This window comes from Dipodomys merriami, unplaced genomic scaffold (genome assembly GCF_024711535.1).
Source record: "Dipodomys merriami isolate MVZ:Mamm:240054 unplaced genomic scaffold, mDipMer1.0.p SCAF_56, whole genome shotgun sequence".
Lineage (NCBI taxonomy): Eukaryota > Metazoa > Chordata > Mammalia > Rodentia > Heteromyidae > Dipodomys > Dipodomys merriami.
Window position 1 is genome coordinate 5161405 of NW_027206135.1, and position 22210 is coordinate 5183614.

Below are 22210 nucleotides of genomic sequence, written 5' to 3' on the forward strand. Positions count from 1 at the left end.
AAGATATGAGGATCAGGGTTTGTAGCCAGCCTGGACAGAAAAATCCACCAGACTGTTCTCTCCAATTAACCAGCAAAAAGCTGGAAGTAGAACTACGGCTCAAGTGGAAGAGTGCCAGCTTTCAGAGGTTCCGGGAAGATGGCAGGGAGAAGCTGGAGGCTAAACAAGTTCTCACATAGAAAGCAGTTTTAGTGCTTCAGAGAACAGTCCTAAGCCAGAGAATCACACCAAGTGTGCCATCACAGTACAGAGAGTTAGGCCAGAGAGGGAAAATCCAGGCAAGGAGACAGATCTGAGCACTTGCCAGCAGCTGTGGCTGCAGCGGTGGCGGCAGCCATCGTAGCTACAATACCTGCAAAACAGAGAGTCCGGGACAAAGGTGCCAGACGCAGCAGGTGAGCGGATTCTACTCAACACCAGCAAGAACTGGCAAGGAGCAGACATCTTCATCCTGCAGATTGCAGACCAGAGACGACCCAGGAACCAAGACTCCAGCATGAGTAGAAGCCTGACATCCTGACATCCTCACTCCTTCTCAGGGAGCAGAGGAGGGAGGGCCACCCCTCCCCCCCCCCCCCCCACACACTACCAGAGATCTCCCTCTTTGATACTGACAAAGGCCTGGCTGAGCAGCTAGCTCCAACTCAGGCCTTGGAAGAAAATAAAAGAGTCATTTAGCAGGTCACAGGAACCTAACCTGACCTGCCAGGCTCAACTCCACCCAGGGAAAAGTCACCCAGTCCAGGCCAAGCAAGCTCTGCCAACCCCAGGAGTGGCTTTTTTCACTGGGTAAACAGAGCCAGAGGCTGCCCTTCCCTACAGCAGCCTTGATAATCAATTGAAATTCAGTAAACATAAACCCTGAGAATGGCTTTAGGCTAGGCTCTGTGAGTGTCTCAGAAGCTAGCTCCTCAGGGAAAAGCTACTGTTTGCTGAAAGGCCTCAACTGTACCCAGAACCTAGCCTCATCGCAGCATCTCCAAACTAGAGAAAACAGCCTTCTCCCTCTTTTGTGATACTCAAAGCAGATTGCCCTCCCACTGAACTAGCCTGGGAGGAGGATCACAAAATCCTGGGTAAAGCAGAGCATTTTATTGCCTGCTCAAACAGACTTAAGAAACCAACCAAGCCACAGGAAAATCAAACACCACAAGCAGACCAGAGACTCCACCAAGAAACTGGTTATGGACACAAGGGAGATACAGGATCTTCCAATTCCCCTCCCCCCCAAAAAATCAAAGAAATCTTTTTTTTGTACCTTATATAAAAAACTTTTAAAAAACTTTTTCTAATTTTTAAGTTAAAATTGTTTTCTATTAACTTTTTTTCATCCTCTCATAATTTTTATTTTAGGGGTATATATATGTCTGCTTTTTTTTCTTTTTCTTTTTCTTTTTTAGCTCTATTGACCTTTTGATCCTTTTTTTCTTTCTTTCTCATTCTATTCACTTTTTCTTCTCTTTTGTTCTACTTTGTGTGACTTAATTGATGTTCTACTCATCCTCAGATATACCCATAGTCGATTATTAGACTTTATTCCCCATTGTGTATACACTAAATACAGAAATTTATTACTCAATTCAAAACCTTTTAGACTTAAATTCCTTAATAGCACTACTACCTCTTTAAAGCTATATAAAATTTTAAGCATTTTTATTTTTAAGTTTTTCACATCTCCTTTCTATCCCTCTACTTCTATTATCCTACCCCCGTTCTTCTCTGAATATTACGTTTTAAATTTGCATAATTGTTAAGTGTTTTACTTTTAACTTTTAACTTTTTGTACTTTTCTTGTCTCTTTTTTTCTTTCTCTTTCTTCTTTTTTTCTCTCTCTATTATCATTCTATCCAACCTATTTCCCGCTTTGAAATTAGGACTTAGTTAACTCTCCCTCTACTTTTCCACATCCCTCTATTCCTATTTTTACCCACATCTCTCCCTAAACCTAATAATTTCTGGTTTGCCAAATTCTTTGTGGTTCGTAGCCCATTAGTACATAGTTGTTTGATGTTGAATAGATTTATCTGTTGAACTAGATTGTATCTGCAGACTTTTGACTGTGCAACTACAGACTTTGGTTGATGCTTGCCTTAAAATAGTGTTCTAGCACAAAACTGGTGTTACTTTCATCCCAAATGGGCAGAACAAGCCGGAAAAAACACAAGAAAAATGGCAAGTCTGGGTATCTCAACTCCTAGTCATGATAATCAGGGGACAGAACAGATAATGAATAATCCAGAGGAGAGTTCCCAAAAAGCTCTACAAACACTAATGGTAAACATGGTAAATGAAAAGACTGAAAACCTGCAAAGGACTCTGTATAAGCATGAAAGGGAAAGAGAGGACGCAAACCAAAGGTCAATACAGGAATATCATGAGCGTGAGGAAGCTACTCAAAGATTCATACAGGAATTGCATGAGCAGCTTGAGAACACTCAAAGAGAAATAAAGGAATGGTGTGAGCAGGCTGAGATCAGTCAAAGAGATAGACAGGAATTGCGAGAGCTGGCCGAGAACAGACAAAGAAAAAGTCAGGAATGGAGTGAGCATGCTGAGAACGCTCAAAGAGAAGTACAGGAATTGCGTGAACGTGAGGAAGCTAATCAAAGAGTAATATAGGAAATGAGAGACCAGGATGAGAATAAACAAAAATCACTAAAGGCATTCATGAAATCCATAAACAGAGAGCTGAAAGAAGTCAGGGAGACCACAAAGGGAATGCTGAATGGAACCCAACAGAAGGAATGGAAGCCCAAGGAAACCATAACCAATCAACTAAGGGATTTGAGAATAAACATAGAACACCAAATTAAGGAAGCAAAGAAGTTCATACAAGATCTAAAACAAAGCTCCAACAAAGAACTTGAAGCCATCAAAGCCGACCAACTAGAAGGAAAAGAAATAAAAAACAGAGTAGAAAGTCTTCACAGTAGGTTAGACCATGCAGAAGATTGAATCTCGGGGACTGAAGACAGCCTCGATATTACAGAGAAAGAACATGCAACCATCCAAGACAAATCCAAGAAATATGATAGATCTAGTCAACAATTGGAAGACTCCATCAGAAGGCCTAATTTGAGGATAATGGGTGTAGACGATCACCTAGAGACAGAAGTTAAAGTCTAGGAAATTTGTTTAATAGCATCCTAGCAGAGTACTTCCCAAACATGCAAAAAGATAGGCCTATTCAGATAAAAGAAGCTTTTAGAACTCCAAATAGACCAGACCAGAACAGGATATCCCACCGTCACATTATAATCCGCAAAGGATCAATTCATACCAAGGAAAAGATCCTTGAAGCTGTCAAGGAGAAAAGATCAATCACCTATAAAAGGAAACCAATTAGAATCACCTCAGATGTCTCAGCAGAAACAATTAAAGAAAGAAGAGCCTGGAATGATATATGTCATGCCCTAAAGACAAACAACTGTCAACCAAGAATACTGTACCCAGCTAAACTCTCCTTCATAACTGAAGGTCTAATAAAAACCTTCCATAGCAATGAAAAATTGAAGCAATATATCTCCACCAAACCAGCCCTATAAAAGATTCTTAAAGATGTCCTACACATAGAAAACCAACAAGACCACAATAAGGCCAAGAAACAACACCCAAACTGAGAATCCAAGAACCATAGGAAGAACCCAGTTGCCACAGCCCCCAAGAAGGTCAATAAAATGGCAGGAACTCCCAAATACCTCTCAGTCCTATTTCTCAACATTAATGGACTTAACTCTCCAATTAAGTGACACAGACTGTCTAGTTGGATTAAGAAGCAAGATCCTTCTATCTGCTGGCTTCAGAAGTCACATCTTGCCCATAAAAACAAACACATTTTCAATGTGAACTGGTGGAACAAAATCTACCAAGCCCCCATAAACAGGCAGGAGTTACAATCCTAATATCAGATAAAATAGACTTCAAATTAAAATTAGTGAGAAGAGATAAAGAAGGTCGCTACATACTAATTAAGGGATCCCTCCTTCAGGAGGATATTGAAATTCTAAATATCTATTTGCCAAACAACGGAGAACCCAAATTTATCCAAGAAACACTACTTTCTCTCAAATCCCACATAGATCCAAAGACATTAAGTGTTGGGGACTTTAACACACCATTATCCCCACTAGATAGATCAACTCGGCAAAAACTCAACAGAGAAACCACAGATCTAAACAACTGTATAGATCAACTAGATTTAACAAACGTCTACCAAATATTTCACCCAGCAGCATCAGAATATATGTTTTTCTCAGTAGCACATGGAACATTTTCCAAAATAGACCACATTTTAGGCCACAAACAAACTTGTCCAAATTCAGAAACATTGAAGTTATACCTTGCATTCTCTCAGACCACAAGGGAATAAAATTAGAACTCAACAACCAAAGCCACCAAAGAAAGTCCTGTAACACATGGAGGCTGAACAACACACTGATGAATCACCAGTGGCTCATGTAAGAGATTAGAAAGGAAATTCAAATGTTCATGATTTTCAGCAAAAAGGAACACACAAATTACCAGCTCCTCTGGGACACAGCAAAGGCAGTACTCAGAGGCAAGTTTATATCTCTGAGTTCCTACATCAACAAATTGGAGAGATCTGAAACCAACAATTTAATGAGACATCTGAAACTCCTTGAAAAAAAGCAGCAAGATAAACCCAATCCAGTAGATGGAAAGAAGTAATTAAAATTAAATCAGAATTAAATGAATTAGAATAAAAAAATATAAAGAATCAACAAAACAAAGAGTTGGTTCTTCGAAAAAATTAACAAAATTGACAGACTGTTAGCAAATCTTATCAGAAAAAGAAGAGAATACACCCAAATAAATAAACTCTGGGATGAGAATGGAAACATCACCACAGAAACAACCAAGATTCAGAACATTATAAGGGATTACTTCTCAAACCTTTATGCTAATAAGTTTGAGAACTTGACAGAAATAGACCTTTTCCTAGCAAATATTGACATGGCAAAACTAAACCAAGATGAGTTAAACCATCTTAACAGACCCATATCAAGCACTGAAATAGAAACAGCAATAAGAGACCTCCCATCTAAGAAAAGCCCAGGACCAGATGGTTTTTTAGTGGAATACTACAAGGCCTTCAAAGCAGAGCTCACACAGTACTCCTCCAACTCTTCAATGAAATTGAAAGAGAAAATTGACTAATGAACTCATTCTATGAAGCCATCATAACCCTCATCCCAAAACCAGGCAGGGACTCATCCAAGAAAGAGAACTATAGACCCATTTCTTTGATGAACTCTGATGTAAAACTTCTCAACAAAATTTTGGCCAATCGACTTCAACTTCATTCTTCATGGAAATAGAAGAGGCAATCCAAAAATTCATATGGAAAAATAAAAGACCCTGAATAGCAAAAACAATCCTTAACAGAAAGAACAGGGCCAGCGGTATACCAATACCAAATTACAAAGTCATAGTAATCAAAACAGCTTGGTACTGGCAGAAGAACAGACCTCAGGACTAATGGAGTAGAATTGAAAACCCAGAAAAGAACCCACAGACTATAGCCATCTAATCTTTGATAAAGGAGCTAAAAAAATAGAATGGAAGAAAGACAGCCTCTTCAGTAAATGGTGCTGGCAAAATTGGTTAATCACTTGTAGAAAACTAAAGCTAGATCCTTATATAACACCCTGCACCAGAATCAACTCCAAATGGATCAAAGACCTCAAAGTCAAAGCAGACACTCTGAAAACATTACAGGATGGAATAGGAGAAGCCCTAGGTCTTGTTGGCACAGGCTGAAATTTCCTTAATAGAGACCCAGAAACACAACAAATCAAAGAAAGGTTGAACAAGTGGGATTGCATGAAATTGCAGAGCTTCTGCATGGCAAAGGGCATAACTAGCAAGATCAATATAAAGCCCATGGATTGGGACAAGATCTTCACTAGCCATACAATGGACAAGGGTCTCATATATAAAATATACCTGGAACTCAAAAAATTATATCCCCCAACAAATCTTCAAAGAAACAACTGCCCAATAAATAAGTGGGCTAAAGACCTAAAGAGAAACTTCTCTGAAGAGGAAAGAAGGATGGCCAATAGACACATGAAGAAATGCTCAACCTCCCTAGCCATAAAAAAAATGCAAATCAAAACAACATTGAGATACTACCTCACCCCAGTTAGAATGGCTATAATCAAGAACTCTAATAACAACAGATGCTGGAGGGGATGTAGACAGAAAGGAACCTTACTGAATTGTTGGTGGGAGTGTAAACTTGTTCAACCACTTTGGAAAGCAGTATGGAGGTTCCTCAAAAGACTCCACATAGAGCTCCCCTATGACCCAGCAATCCCACTTTTGGGCATTTACACAAATGTTCACAAACAAGACCACCCTAAAGCTACCAGCATGACTATGTATATTGCAGCATTATTTACCATAGCTAAGATATGGAAACAACCCAGATGCCTCTCAGTAGCTGACTGGATCAAGAAAATGGGGTATATATACACTATGGAATTCTATGCCTCCATCAGAAAGAATGACATTGACCCATTTGTTAGGAAATAGAAGGGCTTGGAAAAAATTATATTAAGTGAAGTAAGCCAGGCCCAAAGAAACATAGGTCCCATGTTTTCCCTTATTTGCAATAACTAGTATATGTCTGAGTGAAGCAGAAAAGGTCAGATAAGGTGATGTTAGGGAAATGAACCCTAAGATATGTATTCAAATGTTTTTTTTTTCTTTCATGTGATTGTTTCTAACACATTTATAAGATTATTTCTTTGTTGCTTTGTATGTCCCTCCTCCACAGTATAACCCCTGCTTTCACTGTATTTCATGTGGGTATAATTTGTGGAGGGGAAGGGAAAAAACAAATCGTTTAACTAGGGATACAGGTGGACCCATTGCAACAATGAGATGTACAAGTCATTATGTCGAAAACGAACTTTACAACGTTGGGAGGGGGGAGGATGATTGGGTGGGGAGCCTTGTGGGAGGATGGGTAGGAATGGGAAGGGGAAACAAAGGAGGAGGCTACAATGCTTGATAAGAAATGTACTCATTATCTTGCCCATGTAATTGTAACCCCTCTGTACAGTATTTTCACAATAAAACAAACAGAAAACAAAAGAGTGGCAGCCTTGAGCAGAAAAGCTAAGTGAAAGTAAGGGCCTGATTTCAAGCACTAATATTGTCAAAAAAGAAAATGTTCAACCTCAGATCCAAATGATAATACTAATGTTAATACTCAAAGTATGTTTGGCTTTATGATCACAAGGCATATCTGAGTAATCACTTGTCATAAAAAAACACACTGCTTCAGAGATTTACCTGACTGCTTCCCTCATTGCTATGGGTTCTATAGTTAGCACCAGACTCCAAGCTACATAATGAACTGAGAGCATTTTATATGCTAAGCACTAGGCTCATTTACTTGCATTCTCTCTTACCTAACAGAGATAAAACAGTGTTTGGAGGACCACTCAGCTGACAAAGCTAGAGTCAGAATGCCATGTCTACTCTTCCTGTGTCACTGGCCTGATGACCCAGAACGCTGCTGTCACTCCACACTGCTTCTTTGCTTATGTACCAACTGTGCCACGCTACAGGGGGGCCTAGATATATTGTGGCTGAACATTACTCTAGGGGTTGTGGTAAAGGCATTTGTTTAGATGATATTAAAATTTAAATCTTGACTTTGAGTCAAGCAGATTGCCCTCCATATGTGGGGAGGCTCAAGTGATCAGTTGAAAGCCCTAACAGAAGAAAGACTAAGTTTCCCTAAGGAAGAGAATTCAGACTCAAAAATACTTATCCTTGGATCTTTGGCTTGTTTTTTTTTTTTTGGGTCCGGTCATGGGGCCTGAACTCTGGGCCTGGGCACTGTCCCTCAGCTCGTCAGCTCAAGGCTAGAGCTCTACCACTTGAGCCACAGCATCACTTCCAGCTTTTTTCTTTTTGCTTATGTGGGGCTGAGGAATCAAACCCAGGGCCTTAGGCATGCAAGGCAAGTGCTCTACCACTAAGCTACCTTCCCAGCCCCCTTTGGCTTGTTGACAGGATCTTGCAAAGTCTGTTGGGCCATGTATCCAGTCTGAATCAATTGTTTAAAATGAATCACTCTTCGAAAAGAAAAATCTATTTCATTCCACAATTCCCATTCTCATCTACAGAAGCAGAGGTGAGCTGAGGTGTTTCCTTCCACACCACACAGGCTGCAACTGACTTTCTTAAAGGGTCAAACTCATTGTGTGTTTTGGAGAAACTATACTGGGCTTGAAAAGTTTTCCTAAGTTAGACTTAGATGTTTCTACTTGTAGAAAGCCATTATATTCTCCTTAGGGAGAGAGAATATGGAACACACCAAGCAACTGAGGTCTTATGTATATTAATCTTTAAGAAAAGTCTCCCCACACACGTAATAAAAAGGAGAGGTGGTGTTACCCATTATTTCCATATTGACCATTTGTTTCAGCTCTGAGTGTAACTGTGCTGGTCTCTAACTACTGTGACTATCCTCACTGCCTTCTCATCAATATTCAGCTCCTTATTTGGGTCTCACTCTCTAATACATATTTTATAACCTCAGTTCAACAGGCTCATGCAGCCTCAGTGTTATCCTTCTTTATCGAGGAGATGGCTTAAAAGTTACACCCTACTGGAAGCTCTACTCAGTCTCCACGCTCAACTTGGCAGAGAGTAAGTGCTTAAATGCTTGTTGACATTGAGCAAGACACTTGATTGCACTTACTGTGTTTGTCAATGTATTCAATAAATATTTATTATGCTAGGAGATCCCAATCATCCCAGAACTCACATTCCACTAAAGATAGAGGATGCTCTCTGCCTGGTACACAGAGGGCTGAATGTTAATGTCAACAACATCAGCCAGGACTGAAGAGGACATGAAGCTCAAAAAAAATAGAAGTGTTCACATTTTCTGAAAGGGGAAAGGAGGAGAATAGAAGAGGATTAACTGGAAGAACAGCTTCCCAGAGGTGATGCTGGAAGAAAAGTATGAATAGAATGTTAGCACAGGGATGAATGCAGGCACTCTAAGCAGAGAGAACAGCATTAACAGCTAGAAGGTATATGCATATGTCTGAGGCAGAAAAGACCTTGGGGTACACAAGGAGGAGTAGGGGTGATGAGACTAAAGGGAAGGATATAAAGTAAACCCTACGGAAATTCCCACACCCTCCCCAAAGAATCTGATTCATTATAAGGGGATCATATCAACCTACCCCAACTAGCAGGTGGCTGCAGGGTTGAGGGTAAGAGAGTTATTCCTACTGTAGAGAAATAAGATCTACCCCTTGGAATTATGTGTAAGAAATACACAGGCAGGTTTTTTGTTCATTTATTGGCCAGTCCTGGAGCTTGAACTCCCAGGACTGGGTGCTACCCCTGAGCCTCTTTGTGCTCCAGGCTAGTGTTCTACCACTTGAGCCACAGCATCACTTCTGACTTTTTCTGAGTAATTATCAGAGATAAGAGTCTCCCAGACTTTTCTGGCTGGGCTGGCTTTGAATTGTGATCCTCAGATCTTAGTCTCCCGAGTAGCTAGGATTACAGGTATGAGCCACTGGTGCCGGGCTCACAGGCAGTTCTTCATAAAAGGTCAGCCCCAGGCCTAGAAGCTGAGTGGTGGGTTCTTATTCACTATATTGAGATCAGACAGGACTTGTGTGATAACAACTGTGATCCAATGTTCAGTCTCGCGGTACATCTTATGTCTAGTCCCTTTCATTCCAGGAAGGAAGTGGCTTCTCTGGAGATAGTGCTCTTTACTTTCTGGTTAGAATTTTTCTGAATTCATGTACACCAGCTCCCTGGTGATTGTGAATTTGAAAGCTCTCAAGAGTTAGGTTGCAGCTCTCCATGAGCAAGGAATTGGGGCATCCTCAAAAAAGCATTAACACGCAAAGCATCTATGTTCCCCAGCTAGCCTTCTGATGATTGCCTCCAGTGCAGCAGTGAACAGACAGGCTTCTGTTCTCAGCAAAGCAGCTGGCAATGGCCAGCTCACACTGCCTTCTGGCGAGGTGTCCAGGAATGGTCACCTCTATGCTCCGCTCATTATCCAGCAGAAGGATATGAACAACTTGCCAAAGTCTACTTATAACTCTGTTTTATTTCAAAAAGTTTTTAATGTTTATATCAGTACTATGACCTGCAATAAATAAGCAGTGGTTGGTCAAGGGCACACAGCAAAATGCAAGGCTCTATCTAAAATATAAATGCTAATTTTATTAGTCAAGGTCACTGAAATGCTTGCATTAGTAAAAGATCACTAGTTAATAGAAACAAGCCAGCCAAGAGAGAAGTAAGGTGATTCCCTGAGGTCACATAGAAACTGAGCACTAGATGGATGTGTCAGATTTTCTAAATGAATGACTAATATGTCCAAAAGAGGAAAGTTAAAAAAATAATGGAAAGTAAATCTTCTTGCCATCCCAACTACCTAGTTTCTTTTCCCAGAAGAAGTTTCTGTGTTTCATACTGGAGGTGTTCTGTGCATAATAAACCTGTGTGCACTTGCATGTACTGTTATTTTTGTTCCTATGTATCCACACATAGTTATACATATGTATTTATAACAAAACATAATAGTAGCACAGCATATCTACTGCTCTATATCTTGACTTTTTGGGGGGTCTGAGACAGAGACTTGAACTCAGTACTTGATGCTTTCACCCACTGGCTGGCAGTCTACCAACTGAGCCACACCTTCAAACCCTATACTTTGACTTTCTAAATGAAAAAATGTCTTTAAAATGGCTTTGTGTCATAGGTAACTAACTCATTATTCTTATTGTTTTATTCCATTATTTTTATCATAATTTCTGTAAATATTACCTCTTGCTATTTTCAATCAGTTAGTTTTATAACTGAATCTTTGTGTATGTAACCTTATACTTCAAATACATCATTTTACATGTGTATGAGTCTTTAAAATAATTCTTAAGTAGCCAGGTGCCAGTGGTTCATGCTTGTAATCCTAGCTACTCAGGAAGCTGAGATGTGAAGATTGCAGTTCAAAGCCAGCACTGGCAGGAAAGTCCATGAGACTCTTATCTTCAATTAACCACCAGAAAACTGGAAGTGGTGCTGTGGCTCAAGTGGTAGAGCATTAGCCTTGAGCTGAAAAGCTCAGGGACAGAGCCCAGGCCCAGAGTTCAAGCCCCACAACCAACCACTGGTGTGAGAACCAGTGGCTCACACATGTAATCGTAGTTACTCATGAGGCTGAGATCTAAGATCTCAAAGCTGGCCTGGGCAGAAAATTCCCCGTGAGACTCTCATCTCCAATTAACCACTCAAAACCCAGAAGTGGAGCTGTGGCTTATCGTGGCAGAATGCAAAAGAGCTTAGGGACAGTGCCCAGGCCCTGAGTTCAAGCCCCATAACTGACAACAACAACAACAACAAGGAGAAGAAGGAGAAGGAGAAGAAGGAGAAGAAGGAGAAGGAGGAGAAGAGAAGAAAGAGCAGAAAGGAGAAGAAGGAGAAGGAGGAGAAGAAGGAGAAGGAGAAAGAGAGAGAGAAAGACAGAGAAGAGGAGGAGGAGGAGGAGGAGGAGGAGGAGGAGGAGGGGGAGGAGGAGGAAATTTAAGGGTAATTTGTGGTTATCAGGCACACAAACTTTCAGATTTAATAAGTATTCCTTACTGCTTCCATAAGAAATCTGCCTCTATCATACACTAAATTAGCATATATATATGGGTGTATTTCTGAGTTTGTATTCTGATCCATTCAAGCATCAGAACAGTTTTGCTTTTTCCAACTTTATCATATGTTTTTAATTCTGGAAAGCCACTTCACTGTAATTGCTCATCTTTTCCAGAATTTTTCTATTTTTAAGTGTTTACATGTTACATGAAAATAATAACAGCTAATGAATATTTAGTTCATTCTGTAAGCCAAGCAATAGACTTGGCACTTTAAATGTATTGTCCAATTATGACAATAATCCTATAAGGTAGACACTAGTATGATTCCTACTTTTCAGAAGAGGAAACTAAGGCTCAGGGTGGCTACAGAAATTGGCTCAATCACATAGCCAGTGACTGGTACAGCTAGAATGTCAACCAAGAGTCTATTCACTCAAATGTTTTGTAATACTGCCATTGACAGTATAAAATTTACTTTGTTGTTTTCTAATTTTTGCGTGTATGTGTTTTATTGTTGCTGCTGCTGTTTTTGAGACAAGGTCTTGGTAGATAGCAAGATTTAAAACTCCAATGTAACCAAGGACGGCCTATTGGACTATTGGACTAACTTTTTGAGTTGGGTGTTTAATTCATTCATTTTCAGGGGATATCCACTATTGCAATTCAATCATTTTCCTTTGAGCACTGTTGTACCTATATCAAATTGAAGGCTAGACTGGGTTTCATAGTAAAACCGTCTCAGTAAGAACTCTCCCTTCTCCTAAAGAGTAACTCATTTTCCTAAAAGATAATTAGGAATCTAATAGAAAGTAATCAAAAAATGTAAGAAAGTTAATAGCGTGGCACTTGGGGTATGGCCCACCAGTGTACAAAATGAGTCCACCTGCCTCTCCATCCACTGTCATGATGGTACTTACCTGGGTCCCCTGAACCATCACTATTCCTCTCACTCTCCCCGTCTTCCTGGCCATCTGCATTTTGCTGTGTATGTTGGAGGCTCAGCTTGTGGCAAACCTCGAAAGCCTGCCCCACGGTCCGGACGATTCGCATAGCTTGGCTCTAGGAAGGACAAAGAAAGGTAAGAAGAAAACAGAATCTACCAGGGCACAGGAGTTAGGATGCTGGGTTCCAGGGAGTCACACCTGCAATCTTAGCTACTCAGGAGGCTGAGATCTGAGAGTCAAGATTCAAAGCCAGCCTGGGCAGACAAATTTGAGAGACTCTTATCTTAAATTAACCAGAAAAAAGTCAGAAGTGGTTATGTGACTCAAATGGTAGAGCACTAACCTTGAGCCAGAGGGAGGGGGGAGGGAGAGGGAGAGGGAGAGAGGCAGGGAGAGAGAAGAGAGAACACAAAGCCCTGAGTTTAAGACCCAGTAATTGCGTCAAAAAAGAAAGGAAGGATCAAGATGGGTAGGAATGTGTACAGGGCATCTGGTCAGAAAACCAGGCAGCCAACAACCTAAGGTTGTTCATATGTGCACATACTCATAAGGAATACAAAAACACTTTCCATTCCTGAAATACTTCAGAAAATAAAAGCTATTACCACAATTCTGAAACAATCAATCAGCTGAAAAGACAGATAGCAGCAATGGCAAATATGCCAGTTCTGGACTGAGTCCCAATTTTTCCCACCAATGTACAGACATAGTTAACTACAGACATAGTTAATATGCTTCAAGACTTTTGTTTCTTTTTTTGCCAACCATGATCAAATATTCAGTGTATCTATCAAACTAAGAATTCAGACCTTCTGTTGTTTCAAATGTCAAGTTTTCTGGGAGCTCCCACAAACTAAAGTGCTAAGGTGCTTTGAGACCTGGAACCACCCAACAGAACCACCTGAATATTGTCCATGTGCTGGGTACACCATTGGCAGCCAGCTAAGTGTAAGGCCAGTGTTCCCCAGTCCTATTCTAAGACATGGTACACCTGAGACTGTTCTGTGGCTACAGCCTCACTTTTGTTCTGTTATTTAACCTCTTCCTTTAAGAGCCCAAGAAGAAAGCTTGTCCCTGGCTGTACTATTCCATTATTTATCTAGGAGAGAAAGGAAGGACAGAGAAGCTGGCCTGGACAGTCTTCAGCAACCTCAGCAAGTTAGGAGGTGGAAGCAAAGAAGGGGCTTCCAAGGCTACTCACAAAGTTGCATCACTATCATTTGATAGTTAGTTACCTTTCATCCTTCAAAATGAGAGAAATGTGAAATCAGAAGTGTTTGAGAGCCTGGGCTGGAAAGGTTGAGCACTCTGCTTCTCTTGTCACAGCAACTCTCAAATATCCCTCCATCCCAGACTGTAGTTTATTTTACTATGACTGTCACCCTACAATTTCAATCTAATATTAGCATGGTTTAGACAATCTGACTTTAGGTCAGCTGTGGCTCTGGTGACAACCTACAGCACACTGATTGCATTCAAAGCCCCTGATGTGACATCAGCAGTCAGGTAGAGCTTTTCATCAGCACTAGACAGCTGGTATTGTATTACCAAGGCAATAACCAATGTTTACATAAGTCTATGGGGCCTCATGGAAGGTAAATGCTTGATTACACTTAACCCAAATTCAATTTGCTCCTGTTTGCCATCTTATCTCATGAACCCTTTGGGACTTCAGAATACTATGTGTAGACTGGTTGCTCTAGTCAACTCTGCTGGACTTGCTACTTTTGTTATTTCAAGACAGATTATCTGTGTTAACAGGAGAATGCAGTAAGTCAATCATCATCCACATGTCTATTTCAAATTTTAGTCTGCTTCTACTCTTTCTGGAATGTTTCAACACCTTGAAGCAACTGGCACTGGCATTGGCCCATTATGCTAACTATAGAGATATTCTTCAATTTTTTTCTTTTTTTCTTTTTCCTTCAATTTCTCTGGAAAGACAGATGTTCTTAACGGACTTCTCACCTAAAGCATCTTGACATTTCTGGGTAATGAGAACTTTCAGTGAAACAGAAAACAGGTTACTTCTTTGGACCCCCATCACCTGGTGGTGGGATCAGAATCTCTGTTTGTCTCTATACCTACCCTCTTCTTGGGTCCAAAGGGCAGGCTAAGTCCCTTCTCATACCATAGGTTGGCAGCATCTAAGATATAACTTTTCTGTTTGTTCAGAAAGTTGAGATGTGGTAGGCATTAATCTAAAGCAAAAAGAACCCTCCCAATCTCATTTGCAAAGTATACAAGACAGTATCATTTGGTGGGCATGATGCCAACCATAATCCAAATTTCTACATCTTGCTTTACCACCAAACTTTGCCCCTGTTAGAAGCCTGAGCCAGGAAGCTTAACTCTCAGGTGGAAAAGAAGGTACCATATCATCTGAAAGATGGCTACTCACATCTTTTCCTCGTTTCCTTTGTGAGAAGACTAGGCTCCCGATAGTTTTAATCTTTTACAGCAATTCCTAGTTTACCAAACCTTTAGACATAGCTTTCTCTGCCTATCAACAATACCCAATATTATCAGTCATACAGAAGCTTTCCTATTCCTCTTTTTTTCAGATTTTTGCTCTCTAGACATCTTTACAAGAGGCACAGAAGTTGTATATTAGGATCTAGAAAGAAAATATGAGATCTAAATATGCTGTATTCTAATACTTTCATATCTTATCTAAATTAACCCATATGTTTTATTCTCAATAAAAACCTGATAGGCTTGAGTTTGTCTTTTCTTATCTGTATCATTTCCAGAATACAGATCCTGTTTCAGTAATAATAGAAACATAAAAGTGTTAAGGAAATCATGTCTTCCATCAGCCTGTTGTTCTCAAAAGGACTACTGTCACTGTCTACCTCCTCCTTAGTTTTAGAAGGGAAATCCTGGGTCAAAGCCCTCGTGAGTCTGAGCTGGTATAATGGTTTCCATGTAGGAAGAAATTGGTGAATAAGACTTATATTCACACATTCATGCCAAATAGTTTCATCTTTGATTCCTCTTTGATATGAAGGCAATGTTTCCATTTAAAGTAAAGGGACATTGTGGCAGATTTTAGAAGCCCTCCACACTTGAATAAGTAACTTGGTACATAATCATACCATCTGCTTCACAGAATGATCGCATACACGTGAAAGAACTGGCTTTCCAATTTACCACTCTAGGGGTCAGCCCTAATTACTGATAAATGGCTATATGAGTACAATTGACCTTTGACCTTTTAGGCTTTCCAGTGAAAAGCCCTTTTAGAGGCATCTCTGTAAGGACCTTGCTAAGAAAACAATCATTGGAAGGTGGCCAAAAGAAGCAAATTCCACCTAGCAGAGGCTGATGCTGTTAACCAGCTGCTCTCTGCATGGAACTGTAGGCTCCCACCTGCCTACCCCACTTGGTATCCTCCCTTCTGGCCTTGTAGGTGAGAGAGCTGGTCCTGTTGGCTGTCCTGGAATTTAAGATCCACACATGCTGGGAGTTAATAAGCCATGTCTGAACCTCAGAGGGAGAAAAGAGAAGGATCAAAGAGAACTCTTTCTAGAAATTGCTATGTATACATGCTCTTTGAATCTCCCATCTTCTGAGCACACACAGATCTTTGGAAATAAAAAAGGAGGTTTAAAGATGGAAGTAGCCTGGCACAAAGCACAGTAGTCAGCAAGTAAAATATAAGGAAGAAGCTTTAAGAACTGGTCACTGTCTGGAATTCACTAGATTTTGAAAAAGCATCATTATACTGCCATGATTTCTGTACAAATCCAGCTTAGTTTTATATAAGCCCGTGAAAGTGCTGTGACACATGGATCAAATCTTCTTGTCCAAAAGCCAATTTCAATGAGCAGCTCAAATCATGTGTGGGCTCTGAGTTATCAGGATTAGGATGGATATAGTTGCTTTGAAGCTTTCAAAGCTTGAAAAAATATCTAACCTCAGAGCAGCTCTCAGCTGCAGATACAGAGCACTGAAGCTCTTGGGAGTGCCAATTTTTCATGAAAACAGTTCTGGAAAGGAATCTGGCTAGAACTTTCCTCCACTTAACCTCATTACAGACAGTGTTGCTTTAAAGCAGCTCATGACTCATATTGATATTATGCCCCTCTGTCCCATTCCTTGGACAACTGTCAAGCAAGTCATGATACAATGAACAGCTATTCTCTTGAGTATACCTAATATGAATTTCAGCTGGATACTTAGCAGGTGTCACTATTTGATAAATTGTTGCAACAATGAAAATAATACTATCTTCTCAGTGACAGTGGCTATCTACTGAAAAGCAAAAAAAAAGCCTGAGGTGGTAGATTTAGGAAGATGAAAACTAAATTCTGATTTGTGTACTTTTTACCAGGCTACAGAAAAATCAGCCTGTCATATTTCCTGTTCTCAGTCTAACTGGCTCTCTTGTTAATTGATCACAGAAACTTGAGAATCCTTTTAATGGTTATCACTAGTCTTATCCAGTTGGTGATTCACTTTTTTTTTTGGCCAGTCCTGGGGCTTGAACTCAGGGCCTAGGAGCTGTGCCTGAGCTTCTTTTGCTCAAGGCTGGCTATCTACCACTTGAGTCACAGCAACACTTTCGGCTTTTTCTGCTTATGTGGTATTAAGGAACTGAACCCAGGGCTTCATGCACGCTAGGCAAGCAGCACTCTACCACAAAGCCACATTCCAGCCAAATAATCATGAGCTGAATTTCACTGTCCTGGGAAAAGCTCTCTGTATTTCACAGCTTGTGGAGATGATTAAAGGAGTCATCAGATAAGGAAAAAAGCAGAGAATACATGTACAGAATGTTGCCAGGCACTAGTGGATCATGCCTGTAATCTTAGCTATTCAGAAGGCTGAAATCTGAGTTTAGTCAAAAACCAGCCAAGGAGGAAAGTCATGATATTCTTAGTTCCAATTAATCATCAGAAAACAAAAAGTGGAGGTGTGATTCAAGTGGTGGAATTGCAACCTTCAGTGAAATAGCTAAGGGACAGCAAGTACTCAAGACCTAAGTTCAAGCCCCAGTACTAGCATGATAAAAAAAATAGGTGCATATATAAACAAATAATAAAGCACAGGATGCAAGGAACACATGGAAATGATGAAGATAATGATGACAATGAGAAAAAAAAAAGAGAAGGGATTCACTTCTAACAAATTAACTTCTTATCTGGACTACCAGCTTCTGTCTCTTCCCTGATCCCATATTCTGGGCACAAGATCTCTCTCTCTCTCTCCTTCTTCCTCTCTGAAGTGCTTCTGAACTTTAGAGAACTGCCTTCCATGAAGCCAAGTGTAGAACAGCCTATAGATTTAGAATTTGTCTCATGTGTCACAACAATAAGAGAAGACTCTTATCTTTAACTTAACTAGGAGAATCTCAACAAAAATAAATTGGAATGTTGTGTTTCTTTTTTTAAATATTTTTTGTAAAAATACTGTACAGAGAAGTTACAGTTACATGAGTAAGGTAATAAGTACATTTCCCATCGCTCATGGTTGCCTCCTTTGTTTTTCCCCTACCATCCCTTCCTCCTCCATTCTCCTCCTCCTCCCCCACCCCCGCCAAGTTCTAATGCCTCCATCAGAAAGAATGACATCGCCCCATTTGTTAGGAAATGGAAAGACTTGGAAAAAATTATATTAAGTGAAGTAAGCCAGACTCAAAGAAACATAGGTCCTATGGTTTCCCTTATTGGCAATAACTAGTATAAGTTTAGGACAAGCAGAAAAGTTCAAAAGCTATGTACATATAACCATATAAGATGATGCTAAGTGAAATGAACCCCAAGATAGGGACACAAATGGTTTTTTCTTTATTGCTATGGTTTTTAACGTATTTATAATGTACTATGTGATTTTTTTGTTTCTTTGGTATGTTCCTCCCACACAATATAACCCCTATTTTCACTGTATTTGATGTTGGTGCCCTGCATCTTGTATATACATTTTTGTAATTTGGGGAGAGGAAGGGAAAAAACAAAATGCTTAAATAGGGATACAGGTTGACCTATTGTAACAATGAGATGTACAAGACACTATGTTGAAAACGAACTGTACAACTGTCATGTTTCTTTAATAAGCTTTTTGTAAGGAAGCTTAGGAAAGATAGTTGAAATGAATCAAATGATTACAGTGTATAGAATTTTCAATGCATTATGAAAATACATTTATATCTAGGCAGGGTACTAAGGCTGTGAAATGAGGTAAGGTTTTCTTCAATAAGTTTTTAATGAATTCATCTTGTCATTTAATGGAGTAAGTATGTAAGTCAACAGAATATTACTCAGTGTACGGTCTGCCCTGCCCTGGGCCATGCAGGTCCTGTGCAGACACCTCCCTACTTCTTGGCTAAGTTTCTGCCCAGTATCTGTGTTACCTAGATAATTGGCAAAACTGGAAGCAGTCCCCTCCTCCTCTTGCTTGGTTACATCCTTGGTTATACCTCAGGTCACACCTCCATCTGACCATAGGAGGGTCCCAGGCCCTGAGGTCACATCCAGATACAATGTGGCCAGACCTCTTCCTGTCCCTGGCCTAGATAAGTCTTGAGGTGATGAAACCTACCTACTTAATATACCTTACACTCAGCACCTGGAAAGCTAGTTTCAAGGTGGATATTACTTCCAACACTGGCAGGAAATAGTACATCACAAAGATTACAATTGACCTCTGTGTATTTTTTTTTCTTCCTGTACTCTACTAGTCCATGAAACATGGTGACATAGAGAAAAAAGACTGAGTAACCAGTTGGGTGAATATGGACAAACTGACTCACCTTCCCAGGTACTAGATTCTCCATCCACAATGCAAGAGACCAGTAGATTTGTTTTCAGTGCTGGTCCTTGACCCTAAGACTGAACACATCCTAGGCAAAGTGTTCTACCATGTATACCCTCAATCTATAGATCTATGTTCTATTATGTTGAATTCCCAATCTAACTCTACCAGAATAGTTCAGGTATATGAAAAAAGGAAGTCTCTTGCCTTAAATTTAGAACCTACCTCTCCTTTATGTCTTACATTCAACCAGGAATATTTTGATTGATTGGTTAGCAAAAGAGACTTTCATCATCAGTCAAATTCCACGGCAAAGTCTAAAGTTACACTTCACAGCTGTGGCCCTCAGTTTGCTGAGAGCATTACAGGAGGTAATAACTCCTCCTAATCCAAACCAATTGTGTTATGATTACAGGGAAAATAATGTCAAGGAGCAGTCCTTGAAGATAAGAGAACTTCCTGCTGCTCCTGCTAATCGCTGACACCTCCTGCAGTGATGCCCTAATAGGCCGAGTCATTCTTCATCAGGGCAGATAGCCATATCCTCCTGGTGCTGGGAGGAAATGGCAGGCCGGTGAAGCCAAGCAAGAGGCTCCTCAAGAGGCAAACGGCCTTGCAAATGAACACTATTATTCTATCCCCAAGAAAGTAAAACAAGAAATGCCTATATCACTAGAAGAGTACCCAGTAATGCTGTCAGCTTCTTTGCTAGCATTTAGTCTGAAGAATGCTAGGCCCTCTCTACTACAATGCTGGTTAACCTTCCTAGGCATACAGAATTTGCTCTTAAAAATCAGATTGACTCACATACAACAATCTGAATTCCTAAGATGCTTTTCACCTTATTTGATGGCTGGAGAAACTCAGGTCCAGCGAGGCTCTTGTGTGTTTTGTTTCATGTAACAGGGTTTAGAGTTCAAAGCCTTGGACTAAAAGGCAGCATCCTGGTTCTAATTTCAGTGGCATGGATATGCTGTGTGATCAGGGTCATTTACTACCTTGGGTCCTTTCTTTCACAAGGTTTTAAAATGCAGTCAGTGTTGTCCATACAAGGGTATCATATGGGGGGAAAAAAGGAAAATCTATGTCTAAATGATTTGGGTCAGAGTGAAAGAGCCCTTCAAATCCAAGAAATGATTACATTAGAATTCAGTTACAATTTGGTCTTGGGAAATAAGGCTATCCCTTAGTTATATAACTGCCTAATGAGCCCTGGCCAATGATAAAATGCAATGGTTAATGTACAAGCTCCAGAGTCTGACTTATTGGATTCAGTTTTGACTTTTTATTATGAGTCCTTATGCAAGTTAAGATTCCACTTTCTTGGCCATGGCACGCACATTGGCTCCTGGGGATGTGGCCGGTTCAGCGTTGCACTCTCTGCAAAGAGGCTCACTGCATGTTAGTCTGGTGCCTCCCAGCCGCCTGCATCACTATCACAGCAGCTGTTCCACAACGATCTAGCCACACGGTGCCCTGTGGCAGCCACTGCTGCCTGTGTCACTGAGGCCTTGGGACCAACTGTATAATTAGGTCACAATCTTCAATGAGTAGACATGTTCCTCAGTTCTGTGGTGTTCTTGGTCACACATTTATGGAGTGTCTGAAAGGCAGTGAAGATTACTGCCTGGCACAGCACAACCTCTATGCATACATGTGAATTGTAGAAATCCATTACTACTCCACCAAGAAGCCCTGGACACAGAAGTGTTGAACTGCAATCTGCAGAACATTTTCCATGAGTTCTGACCTGGATGGGGTAAACCTCAGTGCTTTCTATTGCCTCAATATTACTGGAATGAAGAGATGCTACTTCCCATTAAAAGGTTAATTTCATTTATCATTACTCCAAATTTCATAAAACACTGAGAATTTTAAGTGGAGTATATTGCATCATTCTTTATTTGATTGTTTAAATTCTTTCATAACCATATTGAGTGTTTTAAGTAAGTTAACATGGCTCAAATGAACTGCTCTGCTCCTGTGGAAGTCACATACAAGAATATGAGATTCCTTATTACATACAATCCAATCAATGCAACCTTAAACATTTATTGAGGAACTTAAGAAGTATGGAGTTACCACAATCATAAGAGTATGTGAAGCAACTTACAACACTACTCTGGTGGAGAAAGAAGGCATCCACGTTCTCGATTGGCCTTTTGATGATGGTGCACCACCCTCTAACCAGACTGTTGATGACTGGTTAAGTCTTGTAGAAATAAAATTTCGTGAAGATCCTGGTTGCTGTATTACTCTGCAAATTGTGTTGTAGGCCTTGGGAGAGCTCCTGTTGCCCTGGCACGAATTGAAGGTGGAATAAAATATGAAGATGCAGTACAGTTCATCTGACAAAAGTGGTGTGGAGCCCTTAACAGCAAGCAGCTTCTGTATTTGGAAAAGTACTAACCTAAAATTTGGCTATGCTTTAAAGATGCTAACGGTCACAGAAACAACTGTTGCATTCAATAAAACTGGGTGCCTGGTGCCATTGCCTAGAAGTGGAACTTGAGGTGGAACCTAATTTGTCATACATATTAGTTAACAATATTGGTTTGGTGAATGAGTCTAGTGAAACTTCCATAGGAATATTAGAAAGCTTGACACAATTTTTGTTTGGGTTTTGATTAACCTATTTGAACACTTACTAAAAAAAATTCTTGCCATTCAGCATTTAAAATCTGCTTATCACTTATATTAATTGCCCTTTCATAAAATCATTGAGTTACATTTTTATATTCCCATGCTAAAATCTTTATCAATATATAAGAAATTTAGAAAGATTGGGTGCCAAAACACCCAGCACAATACTTGTATATTTTTAATACCATTCAGAACTGAATT

At 40.1% G+C, this 22210-nt stretch overlaps 1 protein-coding gene and 1 pseudogene across 6 annotated transcripts in view; one reads left to right on the plus strand and one right to left on the minus strand.

Annotated features, from left to right (window-relative positions):
- LOC138812193 (carboxyl-terminal PDZ ligand of neuronal nitric oxide synthase protein) overlaps window positions 1-22210 on the minus strand; it is a 342407-nt gene that overhangs the window by 36460 nt on the left and 283737 nt on the right. For all 6 annotated transcript variants that reach the window (XM_070000193.1, XM_070000187.1, XM_070000188.1 and 3 more), the window contains exon 6: window positions 12584-12725. In XM_070000193.1, coding sequence (XP_069856294.1) covers window positions 12584-12725 — 142 coding nt within the window. The remainder of the gene's footprint in view (window positions 1-12583; window positions 12726-22210) is intronic.
- Window positions 21323-21838, plus strand: LOC138812106 (protein tyrosine phosphatase type IVA 1 pseudogene; annotated as a pseudogene).